This window comes from Homarus americanus, unplaced genomic scaffold (genome assembly GCF_018991925.1).
Source record: "Homarus americanus isolate GMGI-L3 unplaced genomic scaffold, GMGI_Hamer_2.0 scaffold11022, whole genome shotgun sequence".
NCBI classification, from domain to species: Eukaryota; Metazoa; Arthropoda; class Malacostraca; order Decapoda; family Nephropidae; genus Homarus; species Homarus americanus.
In genome coordinates, this window is record NW_024737068.1 from 10,411,222 (window position 1) to 10,431,817 (window position 20,596).

Genomic DNA, 20,596 nt, shown 5'->3' on the forward strand with positions numbered 1-20,596 from the left:
CATACTTCACAAAACAACACACAACATACTATACAAAACAACACACAACACACAACATACTTCACAAAACAAAACAACAGACAACACACAACATACTACACAAAACAACACACAACACACAACACACAACACAAAACAACAAACAACACACAAATATACTACACAAAACAACAAACAACACACAACATACTACACAAAACAACAAACAACACACAACATACTTCACAAAACAACACACAACATACTACACAAAACAACAAACAACACACAACATACTTCACAAAACAACACACAACATACTATACAAAACAACACACAACACACAACATACTTCACAAAACAACACACAACACACAACATACTACACAAAACAACACACAACACACAACATACTACACAAAACAACAAACAACACACAACACTACACAAAACAACATACAAAACAAAACACTACACAACTAGTAGCTCGTCATATATTTATGGTTCCAAACAACTGGAAAATTTTATCTCAGATAGTCAAGAAATATTGAATCTGTTGTTTTTTTTTCTGTGATAGAAGTCTTGCCTCATGAAATAATAGTAAAGGGTAGTAATTATACCGTTCATTTATAAGTTTTATTGTGACTCTTCGTGATTTATCTTACTGTATAATACACATCACTTTGGACTTTTGCGTAAAAAATATAAATTTTCACTATTTAGTAATTGTCTCTATTTAGCTCGAATCGTATCACGAATGTGGGAGCCGCTGTCTAGTGAGTACGGGGCTCACCTTCTATTGAAAGGGTTGCTGGGAAGCGAAGAGGGTGGGGTGCAGTGCCGGCCACACAGCCTCCTTGTGGGAATTGTTATATGATGAAAATGGGTACAGTGTTACTGCCCACTGCCTAGGGACAACATGGATAATATACATTATATGCTAAGCGTTTGGTTTGCAATGAGGCAGCTCGGCCGGCACTGCACTCGACCGCTGTCACTTCTCTTAACAGTTAAGTTTGTTAAGTTAGGCAAACCATTTAAGAACGGGTGGATAGGGAGTGCTCCGAGATCAAACCAACGACCTTTACATAGGAGGCGAGCGTCGCACGCACGCACACACACGGACACACACCACCACCTACTATAATGTCTAAGCTTTTTCTTAACACCACACTAAGGCACTGTCTTAACTTTTAATTATCTGAGGCAAAGGGGTAATACCTGTTCGCAAGGATACATTACACATGTGGATTATCAACTATATCTCATAAATAATTGATAAAATATTGTAAATTATACACTAAATATGAGCCACGATTAATTATATAGTTTATGGATGATAGCTATCAAGTTTAGTGTCTGGAGGAGTGACTTACAACAAGGCGCAACATGAACTACGTGGTGAGGAGCCTCTCTTATTGGTTTCTGAGGGGCGTCACAATTCCTTTACTCTTAGGACACTTACAACTTCTATAAGGCTTGAGTTCATGTTCGGGATATTTTATTTATCCTTCACACTATTTTTAGGCTTATGATGCCACGGTCTCATTCAGGGTCTTGGGTTTGGTGGCTATTCTAGGGGGGAAGATGTACTTGATCTGTACTGTTGATGAAATTCTGCTCGGCGTATGATTGAAAAGGCTCCTTAGTCAGGACATGTGGTGACATCCTTGAATAGGTCTTGTAATGTCTCTAAAGCATTGATAATTCACAAACGTAAACTTGTAACATTTTATATTTCCGTTTGCCTTTCGTCACCATTCATGCTACGAACTCTTTTTGTCAATAGTTTTACAAACCATCATAATAAGAACGCCCCAGATCAGTTCATGCTGGCTCACTACATGGTCATTGTCAGACCCTCTTAAGTACACAACTAACCTGGTCAGCTCCTATGAGGAACACCACCACGACCCCAATTAACTGGTCAAGTTCTAGGTTCTTAACACAGCACTACGACCTCAATCAGTGCCTGGAGATAGCACCATGACCCTGGTCAAGTTCCAGGTTCTTAATACAGCAATACGACCTCAATCAGTGCCTGGAGATAGCACCACGACCATGGTCAAGGCCCTGTAGAGAACAGCACGACCCTTGTGAAGGCCCTGTAGAGAACATCACTACCCCGGTCAGGGACTGAGGATGCCACGACCCTGGTCAGGTTCCACCAAGGAAGCCAGCTTGATAACACCGGACGAGTCTACGCCCACTGTTTTGTCCATATCCAGACGTTTTTGATCGACGGGACGAATACTTTACAAATAATCTAAGACCCAGATCTATCGTGCCTTAAAATTAAACAGGAAACATCTTCGTTACATCTTATTTACTCCATTAATCTCTATTGTACCATTGGGAGTTGATACATGTTGAATATTCTTCACTGTACCCTTGTATGGTGGTACGGTGTAGCTTAATGTAGACAAGACAGAGAGCCGGTATAAAGAAATATAATACTGTACACTTTTATCTGTCAGTCAGAGGAACATAATATTTTAAATGGGTCATATATATGCCAGCTTGTGAACCAACAATGCAAACACCAAGTTGGTAAAAAAAATAGAACGCACGAATTCTTCTGGCCAAAAATACTCAAGTGACATACTACACACACGACTCCAGTGCACAACTCAGCATTCCGGCGGGCGACATTTATGATATAAGTGGTCCATAAGTAGGTCATAAGGCCCCAAACGCCCATGAATAATTCTACTCGCGCCCAAGCTACCCAGACCACCTACAGGAGCTTCACCTTGACACCCGTCCATCGAGAAACTTACGCAGCTCCTGCCTGGGACTCCTGAAGGACATCCCCCCCCCCCCCAGAAAGAGAGGAGCACTTGGGGCCCATCAGCAGTTGAGGTTGAACAGTATCAGAGAAGCCTTTGACAAATCATGGGGTGGTAGAGGCGGGTGTAGGGCTTGTGGTGGTGATGGTTATCGAGGAGGTGGGTGGCTGTCCCTGAATATGTAATGATGGCCAAACTGTATAGCTGTTAGGGCAACTCTCACCTCTCATGACGAGCCTGGGCTGATGGGCTTACTGATGTTGCTGAGGGTGTTGCTGATGATGATGATGTTGATGTTGATGTTGCTGAAGCTGATTTTGGTGTTGATATTCATGTTGCTGATGTTGACGTTGCTGATGTTGATAGTGTTGATGTTGACGTTGCCTTTGTTGATGTTGTTGATACTGATGTTGTTAAGGCTGTTGATATTTTTAATGGTGATGCGGTAAATGAAGGAGGTGAATGATGAATGATTTCGACTAAACAGAACATGCGCAATGGCATACTAACGACTAACATAAAGAATTCGTAGACGTGGGATAGGATTGTATTGCCTCCCTGGCCATGGTAAAAATAAGAGAGTGGGGAGACAGATTGTGGCTTTAGGTCAAAATTTGTCTAATATTATAATTGTAAGTGGGATTGTAGGAAGCCGCGCTAGACCGGAGAGCAGTGGTCCACGTGCGGATGGACTTCGTTAATATAAAGAATTTGAAGTTGTGTTGGAGGAAAGTGTGGGTGAGACCGAGAAAGGAATCTTATTTTTAATGCATTCTCTACCATGATTAAAATGTGGAGATTCATAAAATAATGATTATAGAGAAATCAAGATTATTAACACTGGTGGCTAGTACAACAGGTGTATTGTACTATTGAATAAAAGCAGAGGCAGGAAACGGTCATGATTGAGAGTGCCCATGAGAGTTTGTGTCTTAGTAACAGTATATGTAACTATATTTGTCTCATTTGTCTTTGAATATAGTAGAAATTACAAATGAGACACATTTAGTAGCACAAAAATTACGCTGAAAAAAAATCGGAATCTTTCATTTTAAAAATATAAAGAGTTGGGGAGGTCAGACAAGTATTGTTATCAAATCTATTTATTGAAGAACCTCCTCGCCAAAGAATGAAGAAATTTGACGCAGGATGATTCGAATTGACTGAGGTTATAAGCATCTCTGAGGCAGGAAGTTGCACTTAGTACAGTATATTAGTCCAGTGTATGAGAGTTTTGATAAGCTGCTTATAGCTTGTTAAAGCAGTGCTGATGCATTTATAGAATAGGGATAGTGATGATTATGACTCTACAAATTTATAGTACAAAGGTGAAAATTCTCCGAAGAGATTGTCAATGTATTGAAATGAACCTGTGTGTGTGTGTGTGTGTGTGTGTGTGTGTGTCTTGTTTCCGCACCATCGCTAATAATTTCCCTGAAGTATATCTCAGTTATTCCTGCACCAAACGTGACCAAACATCCTGGAGGTATAGTGAGTACTGAACACTTTTGGGCGGTCAAGATGATGATCATCGACAGTTAAAAAAGAAATATCGCGAGAACTATAGAACGAAGCATTAGAATCCAAGATGAAAGTCACATTAAAAAATAATATTGGTGTTTTTTTCTACGGTGTCACTTTTCTGCAGAAAATTACGTCAAAGATGATTTTTCGGCATAATGATCATTGATGCTGTAATGTACAGTGTTACAGATTAAAATTACATTCATAGATCAAGGTCACAAAGAAAAGTTCGTCCAAGACTACACGCATTCTGTGACCAGGCAAAAGATAATTATCCAGGGACTAAGAGGAAAGGTCATAGTAGGGTAATTTTGTCACAAAGGACCGGTGCCAAACTCCATCAAATGCTTTAGAGATGTTAAGGGCAACTGCAGGAGTTTCATCAGTACAGTCTCTTGACTTGTGGATTGAATGTACTAGGAATGACAAATGACTGACGGTAGAGCGGCAATTGTTGGAGTGAGGGATACTAGCATATTTCATTGAAGAGGGGAAGACTGATGCAGTACGTGGAGAGAACAATAAGAATTTGGACAGACCATGAGGAAGCTCAGTTGAGAACTAGGGAAGAATCTCATCTGGGCCTGAAGCCTTGTCAGTGTTCAGAAAATCAATAATTTGTTTACATCATTTGTGTTACTTCTGAGGCCCAAGCTTCAGGCACCTCCAGATCCAGACGACCAATAATCGGTCTCTCTGAGACGTAGAGACAGGCAAAAAATTGGAAATCTGTAATCACTGAAAGATCTGGTGTGTTGATATTGAAGTTGGAGCTGAATGTATTGAAAGTGGACCACACTAGTTTGTTATAGTTTGGGTTGCTTAACAGTTTGGTTTATTTTTTATGGAGAAACTCTTACTCTACTGTACATCTTTATGATTAAGTTGGCATAATGTTTCGCATGTCGGTAGATACTGAGAGCTCGTACAATTGGATTGGATATGTATGATGTTTACGGAGATGACACTGGAAAGTTGGAACCATTTAGGGGAGTTGAGACATTTTTTTTTTAAATGTCTCATGGGGTATGAATGTTTTCATCTTGATCTTGATATTAGTGATGTATCAGTAAATAGAACAATGAGTGACATATTGAATTAAAGAGTATAGGAGAGAAGCAAAGTAATGAGGCTATTAAGAAGTGAGTGGAGAGAGAACCATAATAAAGGAGACATGGATGGGGGAAATCCAGGGGCCGCTGTTATTATTTGGGACTCTGCATTCAAGAAGGGAAAGGAAACTAAAAGAGATAGAAATGACCCGCTTGAGAACAACGTGTGGGATTGAATAAGATGCAGAGAAGAAGAAACACAGAAATAAGGAGGAAACGTGGAAATGAAAGGAGAATTAGCCAGAGAGTAGGTCAAGGTCTAATAACGTGATGGACAATGAATGAATGAATGAATGAAGAGTTCGTACTTTTTTTTCTTGATTCTGGTCACATTTTATTTTAAAGGAGAAAGGCTTGAAAGAGAAACAAAAAATATTACTATCCACCAGTGAAGTGTTACAAGAGAGTTAAACCGTGACAGCCTCAGTAATAGTTCAGGTCCTCATACACAGTGATTGTTTTATCACACACACACACACACACACACACACACACACACACACACACACACACACACACACACACACACAATCTTCTCTTCTAAGGAGATTTGCGACAGGGTATTATTGCCTAGTTACTGTACTGCTCTTATGAGAAAATTGGTGAAATGAGATCAAGGGGGGGTGTTGCCCCCAGCAGGTTGAGAACCTTGGTGGTGTTCCTCTGTCGCCTTTAAGTGATGTCTCACGTGATAAATACTGAATATCTGATGCGTACTGGGCTCGCTCAGGTTTGGTACTCAATCACCCATAACCTCTTTGTGCATAGTTGAAATCATATCTGAGTGCCTTACATAAGTTGCAACATAAATAAGACAGAGCCTTAGTATAGTTAGGATGTCTTTTTTGTAGCAAGTTTGTCACAATTCACACAGGCAAGTTGGTTACATTCACACTTTCTCATTACTTAAGAATCTCCTAAAGAGACCCAGAAAGTTGACGGCAGTCTAGTAACATGTGTCGTCTCCCGCAGTCAAAGTAATGCCGCTATCTTGTATTCACAATCTGATTCTTGATAATTTATCGTGTGTTCTCACACCCCGTAGAAGTTTCGATGGGCGACGGTGATTGTGAGTTTTAGTTCTCGACTGATAACACCACTGTATTGTGATCCTGTGTTGTAAGCCTGTGTAGTGTGTTGTGACTCTGCGTTGTACAATGCCCTGCATTGTGGCCTGTGTTGCGACCTTCGTTGAGGCCTGTGTTATGAGCTTGTGTTGCGGACTGTGTTGTTGCCTGTCCTGTGACCCTATGTTATGGCCTGTGTTATGGATTGATTTGTGGCCTGTGTTGTGGACTATCTTGTGGACTGTGTTGTGAACCTGTGTTGCGGCCTGTGTTGTGGACTATCTTGTGGACTGTGTTGTGAACCTGTGTTGTGATCTGTGTTGTGGCCTGTGTTGTGGATTGTGTTGTGGTTTGTGTTGTAGCCTGTGTTATGTCCTGTGTTGTGGCCTATGCTGTGGACAGTGTTGTGGACTGTGTTGTGGCCTGTTTTGTGGCCTGTATTGAGGACTGTGTTGTGGCCTGTTTTGAGGTTTGTGTTATGACCTGTGTCGTGAGTCTGTGTTATAGGCTATGTTGTGGCCTGAGTTATGGCCTGTGTTGTGAACCTGTGTTATGGCCTGTGTTATGGCGGAAAAGGTGACCAACATGGGAACCCAACGACTACTCCGGCAGAAGGAGGCAATGCATAATGGACAGGCTACCAAGGCGAAACCCAACAAACTGGGCTATATGCAGTCAATTGCAACTTTCCCTCTCCCTAGTCGTTGCAACACCAGCACCACTGGATCAGGAAAAGGGGTAGCCAAAATGTGTGGTTGCAGTCTGCGTTCCTGCCTCACCACATAAATCAACTCACGCACAGCCATCATGCAGCTCATCATACTCATCTTTATCATCAAACCCTTATAACCAAAAGTCCTATGGCGACGGATGAGTGGCGACGAGGACAGGCAGAGATGACTGCCGGGAGTCTCTAGTCACAACTCTGCACATGGGTGGCATAGATAAGATGGATGTTTATGCACTGGGATCTAGGCAGCAGTGCAATTCGGTCCTGTCTGTACGACTGAGCAGCCCTTTCGAGGAGCCACTCTGCTCAACCCACATGGGGGCTAAAAAAGGTGCCCTACACATAACCTGCCTAAAGAACTAACCTGACTGGGCAACTGCACCCAGTAAGGTCATCCTTATGCGGTCGAAAACACAATTATGATCACAAGCGCCTCATGATGCTCAGAGTCTAATTGAATCATGCCTTTTTCATCAGTGCATACGCCCCAACACTGGATACAGAGGATGATATCAAGGAGGCCTCTTATGCCGACCTTGACAGAGTTGTAACGTCTATCCCCAGAGAAGAGATGGCTGTGCTCCATGGTGACTTCAATGCCAGAGTTGGTAGAGATTCTGACATTTGGCAGGGAATCATAGGGAGAAATGGACTAAGCAAGTGTAATCCCAACAGCCTACTCCTCCTCAGCAAGTGTTCTGCACGCAAGCTCACTATCACCAACATCTTGTCTAGGCAGGCCGAAAAGTTCAAGGATTAGTGGCTACACCCACGATCCAAACACTAGCATCTCATTGACTACATCATTGTCAGAGAAAGAGATCGCCGAGATATCCTCATCACCCAAGTAATGCGTGGCTCAGATCATTGCTACACTGATCCTTGGCTCCTCAGAGCCAAGCTCTAACTTCACGTCGCCCAAAAAATGGCGAAGGCAACAAGCCTCCAGAAGAGGTTTTAAGACTAAGCGTCTGGAGGATCTAGTGGTTTGGGGCGCCGGTGGTAGAAGCAGTACCGCTCTTGCCTCGCAAGCGAGATGTCACGGGTTCGATTCCCGGGCTGGTGGAAAAGTTGTTTGGGCATACTTCCTAGCCCCAATTGGTCCCTGTTCAAGGAGCAGTAAAGTAAGTACCTAATGTAAATCGAAAGTTGCGAATTCGTATTCAGGGAAAGTTGTTGGAGCTTCTAATAACATGATGACAAAAAAAAACGATTGACTCTGCAGGCTTCTACGCCCTTGACCATTCAGGCTTCTATGCCCTTAACTCATGAGACATAAAGGCAAGCATAAACTTAGCATGCTTCCCTGTTGGGTGCTGTAAACGCTTCTGTGCTTTACCTTACACAGGATGTAGGAGGGTGCCCAATAAAAAAAAAAAGAAAAGATCTAGTGGTAGCACATGATTTCCTAGAGCAGCTCGAACATGGGCTGATAAGCAACCCAACAACAAACAACCCAAATCCCAGTGCCGAATGTAGTATTCTCGCCACTTTCATGACAAAAACCTGCAGAAAGATCCCTCGACCACATTGAAAGAATACACCAGGACTGGTTTAACGTAAATGCTGCCTTAACTGACTGGCAGAACAACCCTTAGTCTAGGAACAAAGCTGATAATTTCTGCAAGAAGAAATTGGCGGCCCAGCGTGAACTCTGCAAACTAAAGAACGATTGGTTTAAAATTAAAGCATGTGAAATGCAAAAAATTGCAGATCAACACAAGATGCGTGAATTATTCAATTTCACTAAAAAATTTTATTTGCCAATCACTCATGGCACAGCCCTCTTTCACTCAACCGACGGTAACTATCTAATTAAAGACGAAGAAGGCATTCGTCAATGCTGGAATGAGCACTACCTTTTGCTGCTCAACCGAAACACAGATATGGATGTCCTGACTACCCAGCAGGTCCCTCAGCATCCAGAGCTGACCCATCTCAGCTATCCTCCATCCCTGAATGAGGTAGCTACTACCATCAAAGAGATGAAAAATAACAAAGCCTCAGGGCCTGATGGAATCCCAACCGAAGTGCATAAAGCAGGAGGACCTCTGCTTGCTATCTGTCTCCAGTTTCTCCTGGAGAATATATGGGAAAAGGAGGATGTCCCCCAAGCTCTTAAAACGCCTCCATCGTCAATATTTATAAAAACAAGGGCGACCTGTCAGACTGTGGCAACTATCATTGGATCTCGCTGCTGTTCATAGCTAGCAAGATTGTAGCCCGAGTCCTCCAAAACAGATGTCTTCCTCAGGTGGAAAACTTCCTCCCAGAATCACAATGTGGCTGTAGACCATCACGTGGCACCACTGACACGATCTTTGCTGCCCGCCAGATACAGGAAAAGTGCAGAAAACAGCGTCGTGACCTGTACATGGCCTTCTTCGACCTAACCAATGCCTTCGGTTTGGTCAACAGGGAAACCCTCAGCCGTTTTGGATGCCCACTAAAATTCATCGCCATTGTGAGGCAATTCCACATTGGCATGAACGACTGTGTCCTGCACAATGGCACCCAGTCTGAGTTCTTCCCCATCCAAACGGGGGTAAAACGAGGAAGTCCACTAGCACAAACTCTCTTTTCCATTTTCTTGGCTGAATTCCTTACTCGTGCTAGTGCCAGTTTAGCCGGCAGGGTGGATATCGAATACCCCATGAAGGATCTTTTCAACATAGGATGACTCTAGGCAGGAACAAAGGTGTCGGCAGCTTCCATTACTTTACTTCAGTTTGCAGACGACCTCACCCTTGTCAATCACACTGAATGCAACCTACAGGAGATCCTGGACTCCTATGCAGATGCTGAGGCACACCTCCAACACTCATTCAGTTCAACGGAACTACTAAAGTTACTCTAATGTTACCCACATTTAGTATCTCGGCTCCCATCTGTCCACCACCGCAGACAGAGTTGGAGAGATTCAACTTCACATCAGATGTGCATCTCAAGCCTTTGGCAGATTCCGTACCCGTGCCTTCTGCTGTAGGGAGCTGAAATTATCTACAATGTTGCATGTACAGTATATCAAGCAGTGGTCCTCCCCACCCTGCTATATGACAGCGAGACATGGGTCACATACAGAAGGCACCTCAATGCACTTGAAAACTTTCACCAACATAGTATACGTTCCATCCTCCGAGTTCGCTGGGAAGACAAGAGAACAAATCCTAGCATTCTTGCTGACACCAACTATAGTAGCATCGAGGCTACCATTATCCATGAACAACTACGTTGGACTAGCCATTTTACCTGCATGGACGACAGCAGACTCTCAAAGCTGCTACTTTACAGTCACCTAAAGAATAGTAAATGTAACGCTGGCCGGCAACTGAAAAGATATAAGGATAGCCTTAAGACAAACCTAAAAAAGTGCCAAATCTACCCCCTCACCTGGGAGACGATTACTCCATACCGTAACGCTTGGAGGAGCACCACACAAGGTGTCAATACTTTCGAGTTAGCCCGACTGCAAACCGAGACAGACAAGCGCCAAAGCCGGAAAGATGCTGCCGCTGCACCTCCAGCACTAGATGCAGCCATCCATATGTGCAACATCTGTGAACAACTATGCCGGTCCCGTATCGGCCTCTTTATGCACCTTAAAGCTCACCAACGAAGGTGACATCTTTAATAACTCATATCATTGTCTCCTAGCTGGATGATCGTCATACTCGATTCCGTGTGTGTTTATACCCTGTGTTGTGAGAGTATATTGTGACCTGTGTTGTGGCCTGTGATGTGACCAATTGTGTGAGTCTACTTTGTGAGTCTGTTCTGTGAACTTGTGTTGTGAGCCTGTGTTATGAGCCTGTATTGTGGACTGTGTTGTGAGTCTGTGTTGTGGCCTTTTTGGTGAGCCTCTTCTGTGAATCTCTGTTGCGAGCCTGTGTTGTGAGCCTGTATTGTGGCCTGTGTTATAGCCTGAGTTGTGAGCTTGTATTGTAGCCTGTGTTGTGAGTCTGTGTTGTGGCCTTTTTGGTGAGCCTCTTCTGTGAATCTCTGTTGTGAGCCTGTGTTATGAGCCTGTATTGTGGACTGTGTTGTTAACCTATGTTGTGAGCTTGTATTATGGCCTGTGTTGTGAGTCTGTGTTGTGGCCTTTTTGGTGAGCCTCTTCTGTGAATCTCTGTTGCGAGCCTGTGTTGTGAGCCTGTATTGTGGCCTGTGTTGTAAGCCTATGTTATGGCCTGTGTTGTGGACTGTGTTATGGACTGTGCTGTCAGCCTGTATTGTGTCCTAAGTTGCGAGTCTGTATTGTGGCCTGTCTTGTGAGCCTGTGTTGTGAGCCTGTGTTGTAAGCCTGTGTTGAGAGCCTGTTTTGTGGACTGTGTTGTGAACTGTGTTGTGAGCCTGTATTGTGAGCCTGTATTGTGAGCCTGTGTTGTGAGCCTGTATTGTGAGCCTGTATTGTGAGCCTGTGTTGTGAGCCTGTATTGTGGTCTGTGTTGTGAACCAGTGTTGTGAGCCTGTAATGAGGCCTGCGTTGTGGTCTGTGGTGTGAGCCTGTATTGTTGTCTGTGTTGTGGACTGTCTTATTGACTGTGTTGTGACCCTGCATGGTTGACTGTGTTGTAAGACTGTGTTGAGAGCTTGTATTGTGGCCTGCAGTGTGAATCTGTGTTGTAAGCCTATTTTGAGGCTGTTTTGTGAGCCTATGTTGTGGCCTGTATTGTGAGCCTATGCTGCGGCCTGTATTGTGAGCCTGTAATGTATCCCTATGTTGTGACCTGTGCTACGGCCTTTGTTGCGAGTCTGTGTTGTGGCCTTTGTTGCGGCCTGTATTGTGGCCTGTGTTGTGAGCCTTTGTTGTGGCCTGTGTTGCGACACTGTGTTGTGAGTCTGTGTTGTGAGTCTGTGTTGTGGGCTGTTGTTGACTGTTTTGTGACCCTGCATGGTGGACTGTATTGTGAGTCTGTGTTGTGAGCCTGTGTTGTGGACTGTGTTGTGACACTGTGTTGAGAGCCTGTATTGTGGCCTGTATTGTGAGCCTGTGTTGTGAGCCTGTTTTTATTATAGCCTGTGTTGTAATCCTGTGTTGTGGACTGTGTTGTAAGCCTGTTTTGAGGCTGTGTTGTGAGCCTGTGTTATGGCCTCTGTTATGAGCGTGTGCTGCGGCCTTTGTTGCAGAGTCTGTGTTGTGGCCTGTGTTGTGAGCCTGTGCTGCGGCCTTTGTTGCAGCCTGTGTGTGGCCAGTGTTGTGAGCCTGTGTTGTGAGCCTGTGTTGTGAGCCTGTGTAAGCCTGTGTTGTGACTTGTGCTGTGAGTCTGTCTTGTGAGCCTGTATTGTGGCCTTTGTTTGCAAGTCTGTGTTGTGGCTTTTGTTACGGCTTGTATTGTAACCTGTGTTGTGAGCCTTTGTGTGGCCTGTGTTGTGAGCCTTTATTGTGGCCTGTGTTGTGAGCCTGTGCTGCGGCCTGTGTTGTGAGCCTGTAATGTAAGCCTGTGTTGTGGCCTTTATTGTGGCCCTTTGTTGTGAACCTGTCATGTGCCTGGGGTGTGAGCTGTGTGAGCCTATATTGTGGCCTGTATTGTGAGCCTGTGTTGTGGCCTGTATTTTGAGCCTGTGTGTAGCCTGTGATGAGAGCCTGTGATGTGGCCTGTGTTGTGAGCCTGTGTGTGAGCCTGTGTGTGGCCTGTGTTGTGAGCCTGTGGTGTGGCCTGTGATGAGAGCCTGTGATGTGAGCCTGTGTTGTGAGCCTGTGTGGCCTGTGTGTTGTGAGCCTGTGTGTGGCCTGTGTTGTGAGCCTGTGTTGTGAGCCTGTATTGTGAGCCTGTGTGGCCTGTGATGTGAGCCAGTATTGTGGCCTGTATTTTGAACCTGTATTGTGGCCTGTATTGTGGCCTGTATTTTGAACCTGTATTGTGGCCTGTCTTGTGAACTGTAATGTTGTTTGTGTTGTGAACCTGTAATGTGGCCTGTGTTTGAACCTGTATTGGGAACCTGTATTGTGACCCTGTATTGTGGGACTGTGTTGTGAGCCTGTATTGTGGCCTGTGTTGTGAGACTGTATTGTGGCCTTCGTTGTGAACCTTTAATGTGGCTTGTGTTGTGAGCCTGTATTGTGACCTTCGTTGTGAACCTGTAATGTGGCCTGTGTTGTGAGCCTTTATTGTGACCTTCGTTGTGAACCTGTAATGTGGCTTTTGTTGCGAATCTGTGTTGCGGCCTGTGTTGCGGCCTGTATTGTGGCCTGTGTTGTGAGCCTGCATTATGGCTTTTGTTGCTAATCTGCGTTGTGGCCTGTGTTGCCGTCTGTATTGTCAGCCTGTAATGTGTGGCCTGTGTTGTGAACCTGTAATGTGAACCTGTAATGTGGCCTGTGTTGTGAGCCTGTGATGTGAGCCGGTATTGTTGCCTGTGTAGCCTGTGTTGAGCCTGTGTTGTGAGCCTGTAATTTGGCCTGTGTTGTGAGCCTGTGATGTGAGGCCTGTGTGGCCTGTGTTTAGCCTGTAATGTGGCCTGTGTTGTGAGCCTGTGATGTGAGCCGGTATTGTTGCCTGTATTGTGAGCCTGTGTTGTGTGAGCCTGTGTTGTGAACCTGTAATGTGGCCTGTGTTGTGAGGCCTGTGTTGTGAGCCTGTGTTGTGAGTCTGTGTGAGCCTGTGTTGGGAGCCTGTATTTTGGCCTGTGTTGTGAGCCTGTGCTGTGGCCTGTGTTGTAAGCCTGTAATGTGGCCTGTTGTGAGCCTGTGATGTGAGCCTGTGTTGTGAGTCTGTGTGTGACCTGTTTGTGAGCCTGTGTTGTGAGCCTGTGTTATGAGTCTGTGTTGTGAATCTGTATGGTGGCGTGTGATGTGAGCCTGTGTTGTGAGCCTGTGTTGAGAGTCTGTATTGTGAGTCTGTATGGTGGCGTGTATTGTGGCTTGTATTGTGAGCCTGTGTTGTGAGCCTCTGTTGTGAGTCTGTATTGCGGCCTGTATTGTGAGTCTGTATTTTGTCCTGTATTGTGAGCCTGTGTTGTGAGCCCGTGTTTTGAGCCTGTGTGCTGAGCCTGTCTACTGAGCTTGTGTTGTGAGCCTGTGTTCTGAACCTGTGTTGTGAGCCTGTGTTCTGAACCTGAATTGTGAGCCTTTGTTGTGAGTCTGTATTGCGGCCTGTATTTTGAGTCTGTATTTTGTCCTGTGTTTTGAGCCTGTGTTGTGAACACGTGTTTTGAGCCTGTGTGCTGAGCCTGTCTACTGAGCTTGTGTTCTGAGCCCTTGCTTTGAGCCGGTGTTCTGAGCCTGTGTTCTGAACCTGTGTTGTGAGCCTCTGTTGTGAGTCTGTATTGTGTCCTGTGTTGTGAACCAGTATTGTGGTTTGTGTTGTGAACCTGTGTTGTGAGCACGTGTTTTGAGCCAGTGTTCTGAGCCTGTGTTCTGAGACTGTATTGTGGCTTGTGTTGTGAACATGTTTTGAACCTGTTGTGATTGCAATTTGGGGGTGTTGTGAGTGTGTTGCAGATATTGTGATCGATATAAACAAGGAACGACTTATGATATTAAGGCTCTTTGATTAGTTCTAATTTTGCTCTCAATGTCCCAGCTCAACTTTTCTACTGCCACCTCCTTTTATGCATTTCTCAAGTACTTCTATTTTCGTTGCATTTCTAACAATGTCGTCGTCTTTCTGCTAGTCTTTTCCCACGTCTCGATATAGTCCTCCCCCCTACCCCTCCGTCCAGGGGCGGATCCAGGCAGGCTTTGGGGGGAGCTATTAGCCCCCGTATTTTTAGTATTTTTTTTTTACCAATATCATGGGCTTTTTGAGGCCATTTTGAAACCGTGCACTTGATATTAGGAGATATTATGAAGTCAATAGTAATTACTTTTTACTATACAAAAGCGCCTGAGTACGATACTGCATTAAAGGAAAAGTATTTGAATTTTCGGATGAAAAGAGCGGGTCCAGATCCCCAGGACCTCCCTCTGCCTTCGATATAGGCCTCGCCCCCGTCCAAAACACCATCCTTGTCCCCGTCCTACTTTGACATGTGACACATTTTACGAACCCATTTTATTTTCTTCTCAGTCTACGTCTCCTACATTTGTCTCCTTTCTACAATCATTATTAATAAACCTACAGAAACTTCCCAGCTTCTGTTGAAACATTTTGCTCACTAACTCCTTGCTTCCTCACTTCAACTACCTACCTACCTACCTACCTAAACCTTTCATTCTTAACGTGCCCCCATACAATACCTCCCTCCTTCTCTTTTATCTTCTACGCTTTCTTAGGCTCACTGTTAGAAAATATTTTGGCAAAGCTTCAACTGATGAGGTTCACATTTGGACCACATAATTTAGTGGTCCCGATGGTGTGCTTTTTGAGGTAAAAATGCCGATAATGGGTGTTTTTATGAATTATTACAGCGTTTGAACAACTAAGATCTATAACCGCGTAACAAGGTTAGTAATTACACTAGTCCAACAACAATTAACAATTATGAGAGATAGAACTCTCTGTTGCAAATTATATGAAATATGTTAAATGTCAACAGTTGTCTCGCTTTAGAAAATACACTACCTAACACTACACATCATGAGAGCCGACTCTCTTAAATTTTTTATCGTTGTTGGACTAACCTTGCTATCTAACCTTCCCATGCGCTTAAAGACCTCAGCTAGTGAAGTGCTGTAATCACATTATAACAACAACAAAAGAAACCGATGAAGGATGCCGTTTGGAGCTACAGATGACTCTAATGCGTGTTATCTATTGCGCCTTTACCAGGGCTCGTCGACCTTGATTGCGGACGACGGCATTATGTGCTGCGGCAAATAGGTTAGGTTAGGTTAGGTTAGGTTAGTGGACGCTACAGTCTAAATATCCAGGTAGAACAACTCCAGTTCCGTAGGCCGCACTCTTCAGTAGAACCATATCTTAACACTGCAGTTGGAGCTTACATTAGTATTATTGATAACAATGACAACAATAATATGAGGACCATAGAGATACTTCCCAAATAGCCTCTCTGTAATATATATATATATATATATATATATATATATATATATATATATATATATATATATATATATATATATATATATATATATATATATATATATATATATATATAATTTTGTTTTTGTGCTACTTTAATACATTTTGTGTCACATGATTCACGAACAAACTCTCAATAGGGTGTGGGTAAGTTACTGGCTCTTGATCTAATAAACCATCTGCTGGCGTTAGTTGTATGGAGTCCCGTGGTCATCAGTATAGTACACCAGCGGCTCTCAATGAATACTGAAATCCTGTTATGATTTATTAGGTGATCTACCCCGTGGTGACCAGCATAGTATATGATACAGTGCAACACTACGTAGAAATCTGCAGACAGAGTTAGACACATGACAGACATATTCGTACTCCTAGAAAAGTAAAAGTTACACTCAAATAGTTATTTTGGCAAAGGCAAGTAAATGATACGCACTACAGACGTATAAAATAAAAATGCATATTTCACAACTACAGTCATCGTTCTCGGGCATTGTGAGAGTGGCTATATCGCTGTCGTCCCCTCAGTATGTAATAAATGGCTACCTTATCGCTACACTTAAAGCTCATGGCTCCACACTAATCATATCGTCGGTCCCGTTCACATTAAGGGGTGTTCTTGTTGCCAGATTTCGAGCTATATGTTACGGAGGGGAGGTAGGACTGGTGGTAAAATCACGGAATATGACTTGTGTTGATACACCTATCCAGAATCGGCTGTCTAGTGAATGTGCCAACAGACAGACCAGCCAACCAGAAACCAGCTCAAAGAAAACCACTCACAATAACTAACCCAGGACACATCCCGAACACACTTCGATTTCCGTCCTTTAATTTCATTCCTCCACCTCTAATCTTCTTTCACCCCTTCTTTCTCTGCAACACACACAAAAATAACCAGCGTAAACCTCCATAACACTGACACAGAAATGATGTAGACCGGAGTGGCCCAACTCTTCTGGTGTTACGGGTCAACATGTTCATGGCCCGCACACAATGTTTTTATTATAAGATCATATAACCACAAAACTTTGACACAATATGGCGCCTTTAACGTTCACCTTACCTTTTTATTTACATTTAATTTAGTTTTATTCGGATTTTAATTTTTGCTATCAGTCAGAGTATAAGGATGAGTTATCATTTCCAGAGTGCGAAAATCAGAGAGGAATTAATTTAATATTTGAATGAGTTTTATTCTACTTTTAATGTTATCTCTTAATGACAGTACTGAGGGCGAGGTACAAGTGCTGGTGGTGGAAGGTCTGAGTCGAGTGCATTGTTGTCATCCAACCTGCTCTGGGTTTCTTATTTCACTTCTTCCATCACAAGGAAAGCACCTAAACAATTATATGTACTTCCAAATACTGAACACATGTTGAGGACAAAGTTTCGTAGTTTCAATAAACACGGACCAGAAACCAACTTCCAGAAATAATCACGACTCGCTTTTCTTAGTAATAGAAAAGTGTCAGGTTGGGCTCACACAACTCTAGCTGAAAATGTGATGGTTGTGTTTCAGTCTGCTTGAGATTCAGTTTTAATATGCCAAAGTCCAAAAGCCTTTCTTTATTCTCAGCAGAAATATTTTCAACTCGTTCTACAAAGGGTGGAAAGTGTAACGCGTTATTATGTACAAACAATTCTCGTCAAAAAGAAAAACAGGTAACACCATTCTTCTAGAGACACACTAAGATGTTTCTTTCGGAAATCTTCGATGTAACTCACCAGTGAGAGGTTCAGCACGTTCATGGGAGCAGCCAAGTCTGTCAGGATCACCAGGAACAGAAAAAAGTATATGTGTTGCCACTTTGCCCATTGTGAAAGAGAAATGCTTCAGAAATTTCCCTGTACTCGGCCACCTGATATTCGAGTGCAGTGCTGCATCATTAAATTCTACATTCACCACTTAGAAGCAAACAAAAATCCTATTTATGTGGGATTTGTTATATCTCCTCTTATAATGTTTACTATGTTGACAACAGTACCCATGACGCCCCTCCTCTTCATAATCTTCTAACGTAATGCTTCCTGGTGTGTAATCTAAATAACTGTAATACAATCCATTCCAGATTTTTTTTAGTAAATCGATTAATCCTATTACAGTGTCAGTCACTATTATAGCACCGTCAGACAGTCACAGTGTAGGAACACTTCTGGTGTGTATAGTAGGGGAGGTCTGTGGTAGGGGAGGTGTAGGGTAGGGGAGGTGTAGGGTAGGAGAGGTCTGTGGTAGGGGAGGTGTAGGGTAGGGGAGGTGTGTGGTAGGGGAGGTGTGTGGTAGGTGAGATGTGTGGTAGAGGAGGTGTGTGGTAGGGGAGGTGTAGGGTAGGGGAGGTGTGTGGTTGGAATGTGTGTGGTGGGGAGGTGTGGTAGGTGTGAGGAGGTAGGCGGGGAGGTGTGGTAGAGAGGTGTGAGGAGAGGTAGGGGAGGCGGTAGGGGAGGTGTGGGTAGGAGAGGGTAGGGGAGTGTGTGTTAGGCAGGTATGATGGGGAGGTGTGGGGAGGGGTATGTGGTAGGGGGAGGTGTGGGGGAGGTGGTGTTAGGGTAGGTATGTGTAGGGGGGAGGGGGGAGGTGTGGGGGAAGAGGTGTGTGTAGGGGAGGCAGGTATGTGTAGGGGGAGGTGTGTGGTAGGGGAGGTGTGTGTGGTGGGGAGGGTGTGTAGGGGAGGTGTGTGGGGGAGGTGTGTGTAGAGAGTGTGTAGTAGGGGAAAGGGCGGTAGGTGAGAGGGTGTAGGGGAGGTGTGGTAGGAGAGGTGTGGTGAGATGTGTGGTAGGGGAGGTGTGGTAGGGGAGGTGTATGGTAGGTGAGATGTGTGGTAGGAGGTGTGTAGGAGAGGTGTAGGTGATGTGGTAGAGATGTAGATGTGTGGCAGAGGTGTGTGTGTAGGAGATGTAGAAAGAAATGTGTGGGAAGGAGGGGGTAGGTGAGATGTGGCAGGGGGAGGTGGTGGGTATGTGGGTAGGGGGAGGTGGGTAGGGGTAGGCATGGTAGGGGAGGTGTGGTGGGAGGAGATAGGGGAGGTGTGTGGTAGGAGGTATGGTGAGATGTGGTAGGGGAGGTGTGGTAGGGGAGGTGTGTGGTAGGTGAGATGTGTGGTAGGGGAGGTGTGTGGTAGGAGAGGTGTGTGGTAGGTGAGATGTGTGGTAGGTGAGATGTGTGGAAGGGGAGGTGTATGGTAGGTGAGATGTGTGGTAGGGGAGGTGTGTGGTAGGGGAGATGTGTGGTAGGGGAGGTGTGTGGTAGGGGGAGATGTGTGATGGGGAGGTGTGTGGTAGGGGGCAGGAGGTGGTATGGGCGGGGTATAATAATAATAATAATAATAATAATAATAATAATAATAATAATAAACGGTTTATTGAAAGAGTATGGCCAGAAGACAGAAAATATACAGTTACATAATGGAAAAATATTATGCAGGTAACAAGAGTGATACAAATAAATTATATAATATAAAGGTGGGGGAGAAGGTCACACTGCAGGGTATTTTAACATAGAAACAGTGCAAAAATAGGATTAGCTAGGAGTGAACTCACTGGTTGACTACGAGTTGTTGATAATTTTTACAACTCGTAGTCAACCAGTATGTTCACTCCCAGCCAATCATATTTTTGCACTGATACTATGGTAGGGGAGATGTGTGGTAAAGTGCAGGGTGTGGTAGGGGGCAGGATGTGGTAGAGGGCAAGGTGTGGTAAGGGCAGGATTTGGTAGGACGCAGTGTAAGGTAGTAGACAGGGTGTGGTAGGAGGTAGGGTGTGGTAACGGACAGGGTGTGGTAGAGATAGGGTGTGGTTTGGTACAGGGTGAGGAAGAAGTAGGATGTGGTAGGAGGCAGGGTGTATAATGGGGCATGGTGTGGTAGGGGGCAGCGTGTGGTAGGAGGACAGCAACATGGAGTGGGATTACCCATGATCGCCACATTACTTGTGTGATAACGCCAAACACCCGTCATATATCTGAGGTAGTGATTCCCCGCCCAGTTATCTGTGGCATGGGGAAGGGGGGACGCACCACCTGTAAACAACTTACATTCTGTTCTCGGTGATGCCAGCATCTAGAGGTGCAGTAACTCCGTGTGGTAATAATGTTCTGCAACATTACTGACGTAATACACCACCTGCAATAACCTGACGATAACGATAGCAGCAACTGCTTCTAATCTAATACTATATAAAACTCCAAGTGGAGGCAAATTCCTGCTATAATTTGCATTAAGAGCAATTCTCTGTAATAACTTTTTATGGTATGAGCTTTCAGGCTAATAATTAGATTTATCGCCTCATCAGCCAATATATCCCCGCCAGTGATCTCTACAGTGGTAATATGAGGCTCCACCTCATCTGTCTCACCCGACAATAACATAAAGCGGGTACTCGCTTATCTCCTTTCTCTTTATGCTTGTATTAAACG

At 44.2% G+C, this 20,596-nt stretch overlaps 1 protein-coding gene across 1 annotated transcript; it reads right to left on the bottom strand.

The window, feature by feature from the left end:
* Positions 1 to 13,461: 13,461 nt before the first annotated feature.
* On the bottom strand, positions 13,462 to 18,001 carry LOC121872837 (GATA zinc finger domain-containing protein 14-like). Its single transcript, XM_042375886.1, has 3 exons — positions 17,911 to 18,001; positions 17,669 to 17,782; positions 13,462 to 14,600 (listed from the first exon to the last, which is right to left on the bottom strand). Exons 1-3 carry the CDS (start codon positions 17,999 to 18,001, stop codon positions 13,462 to 13,464), a joined length of 1,344 nt encoding a protein of 447 aa, XP_042231820.1.
* Between the last annotated feature and the right edge of the window lie 2,595 nt (positions 18,002 to 20,596).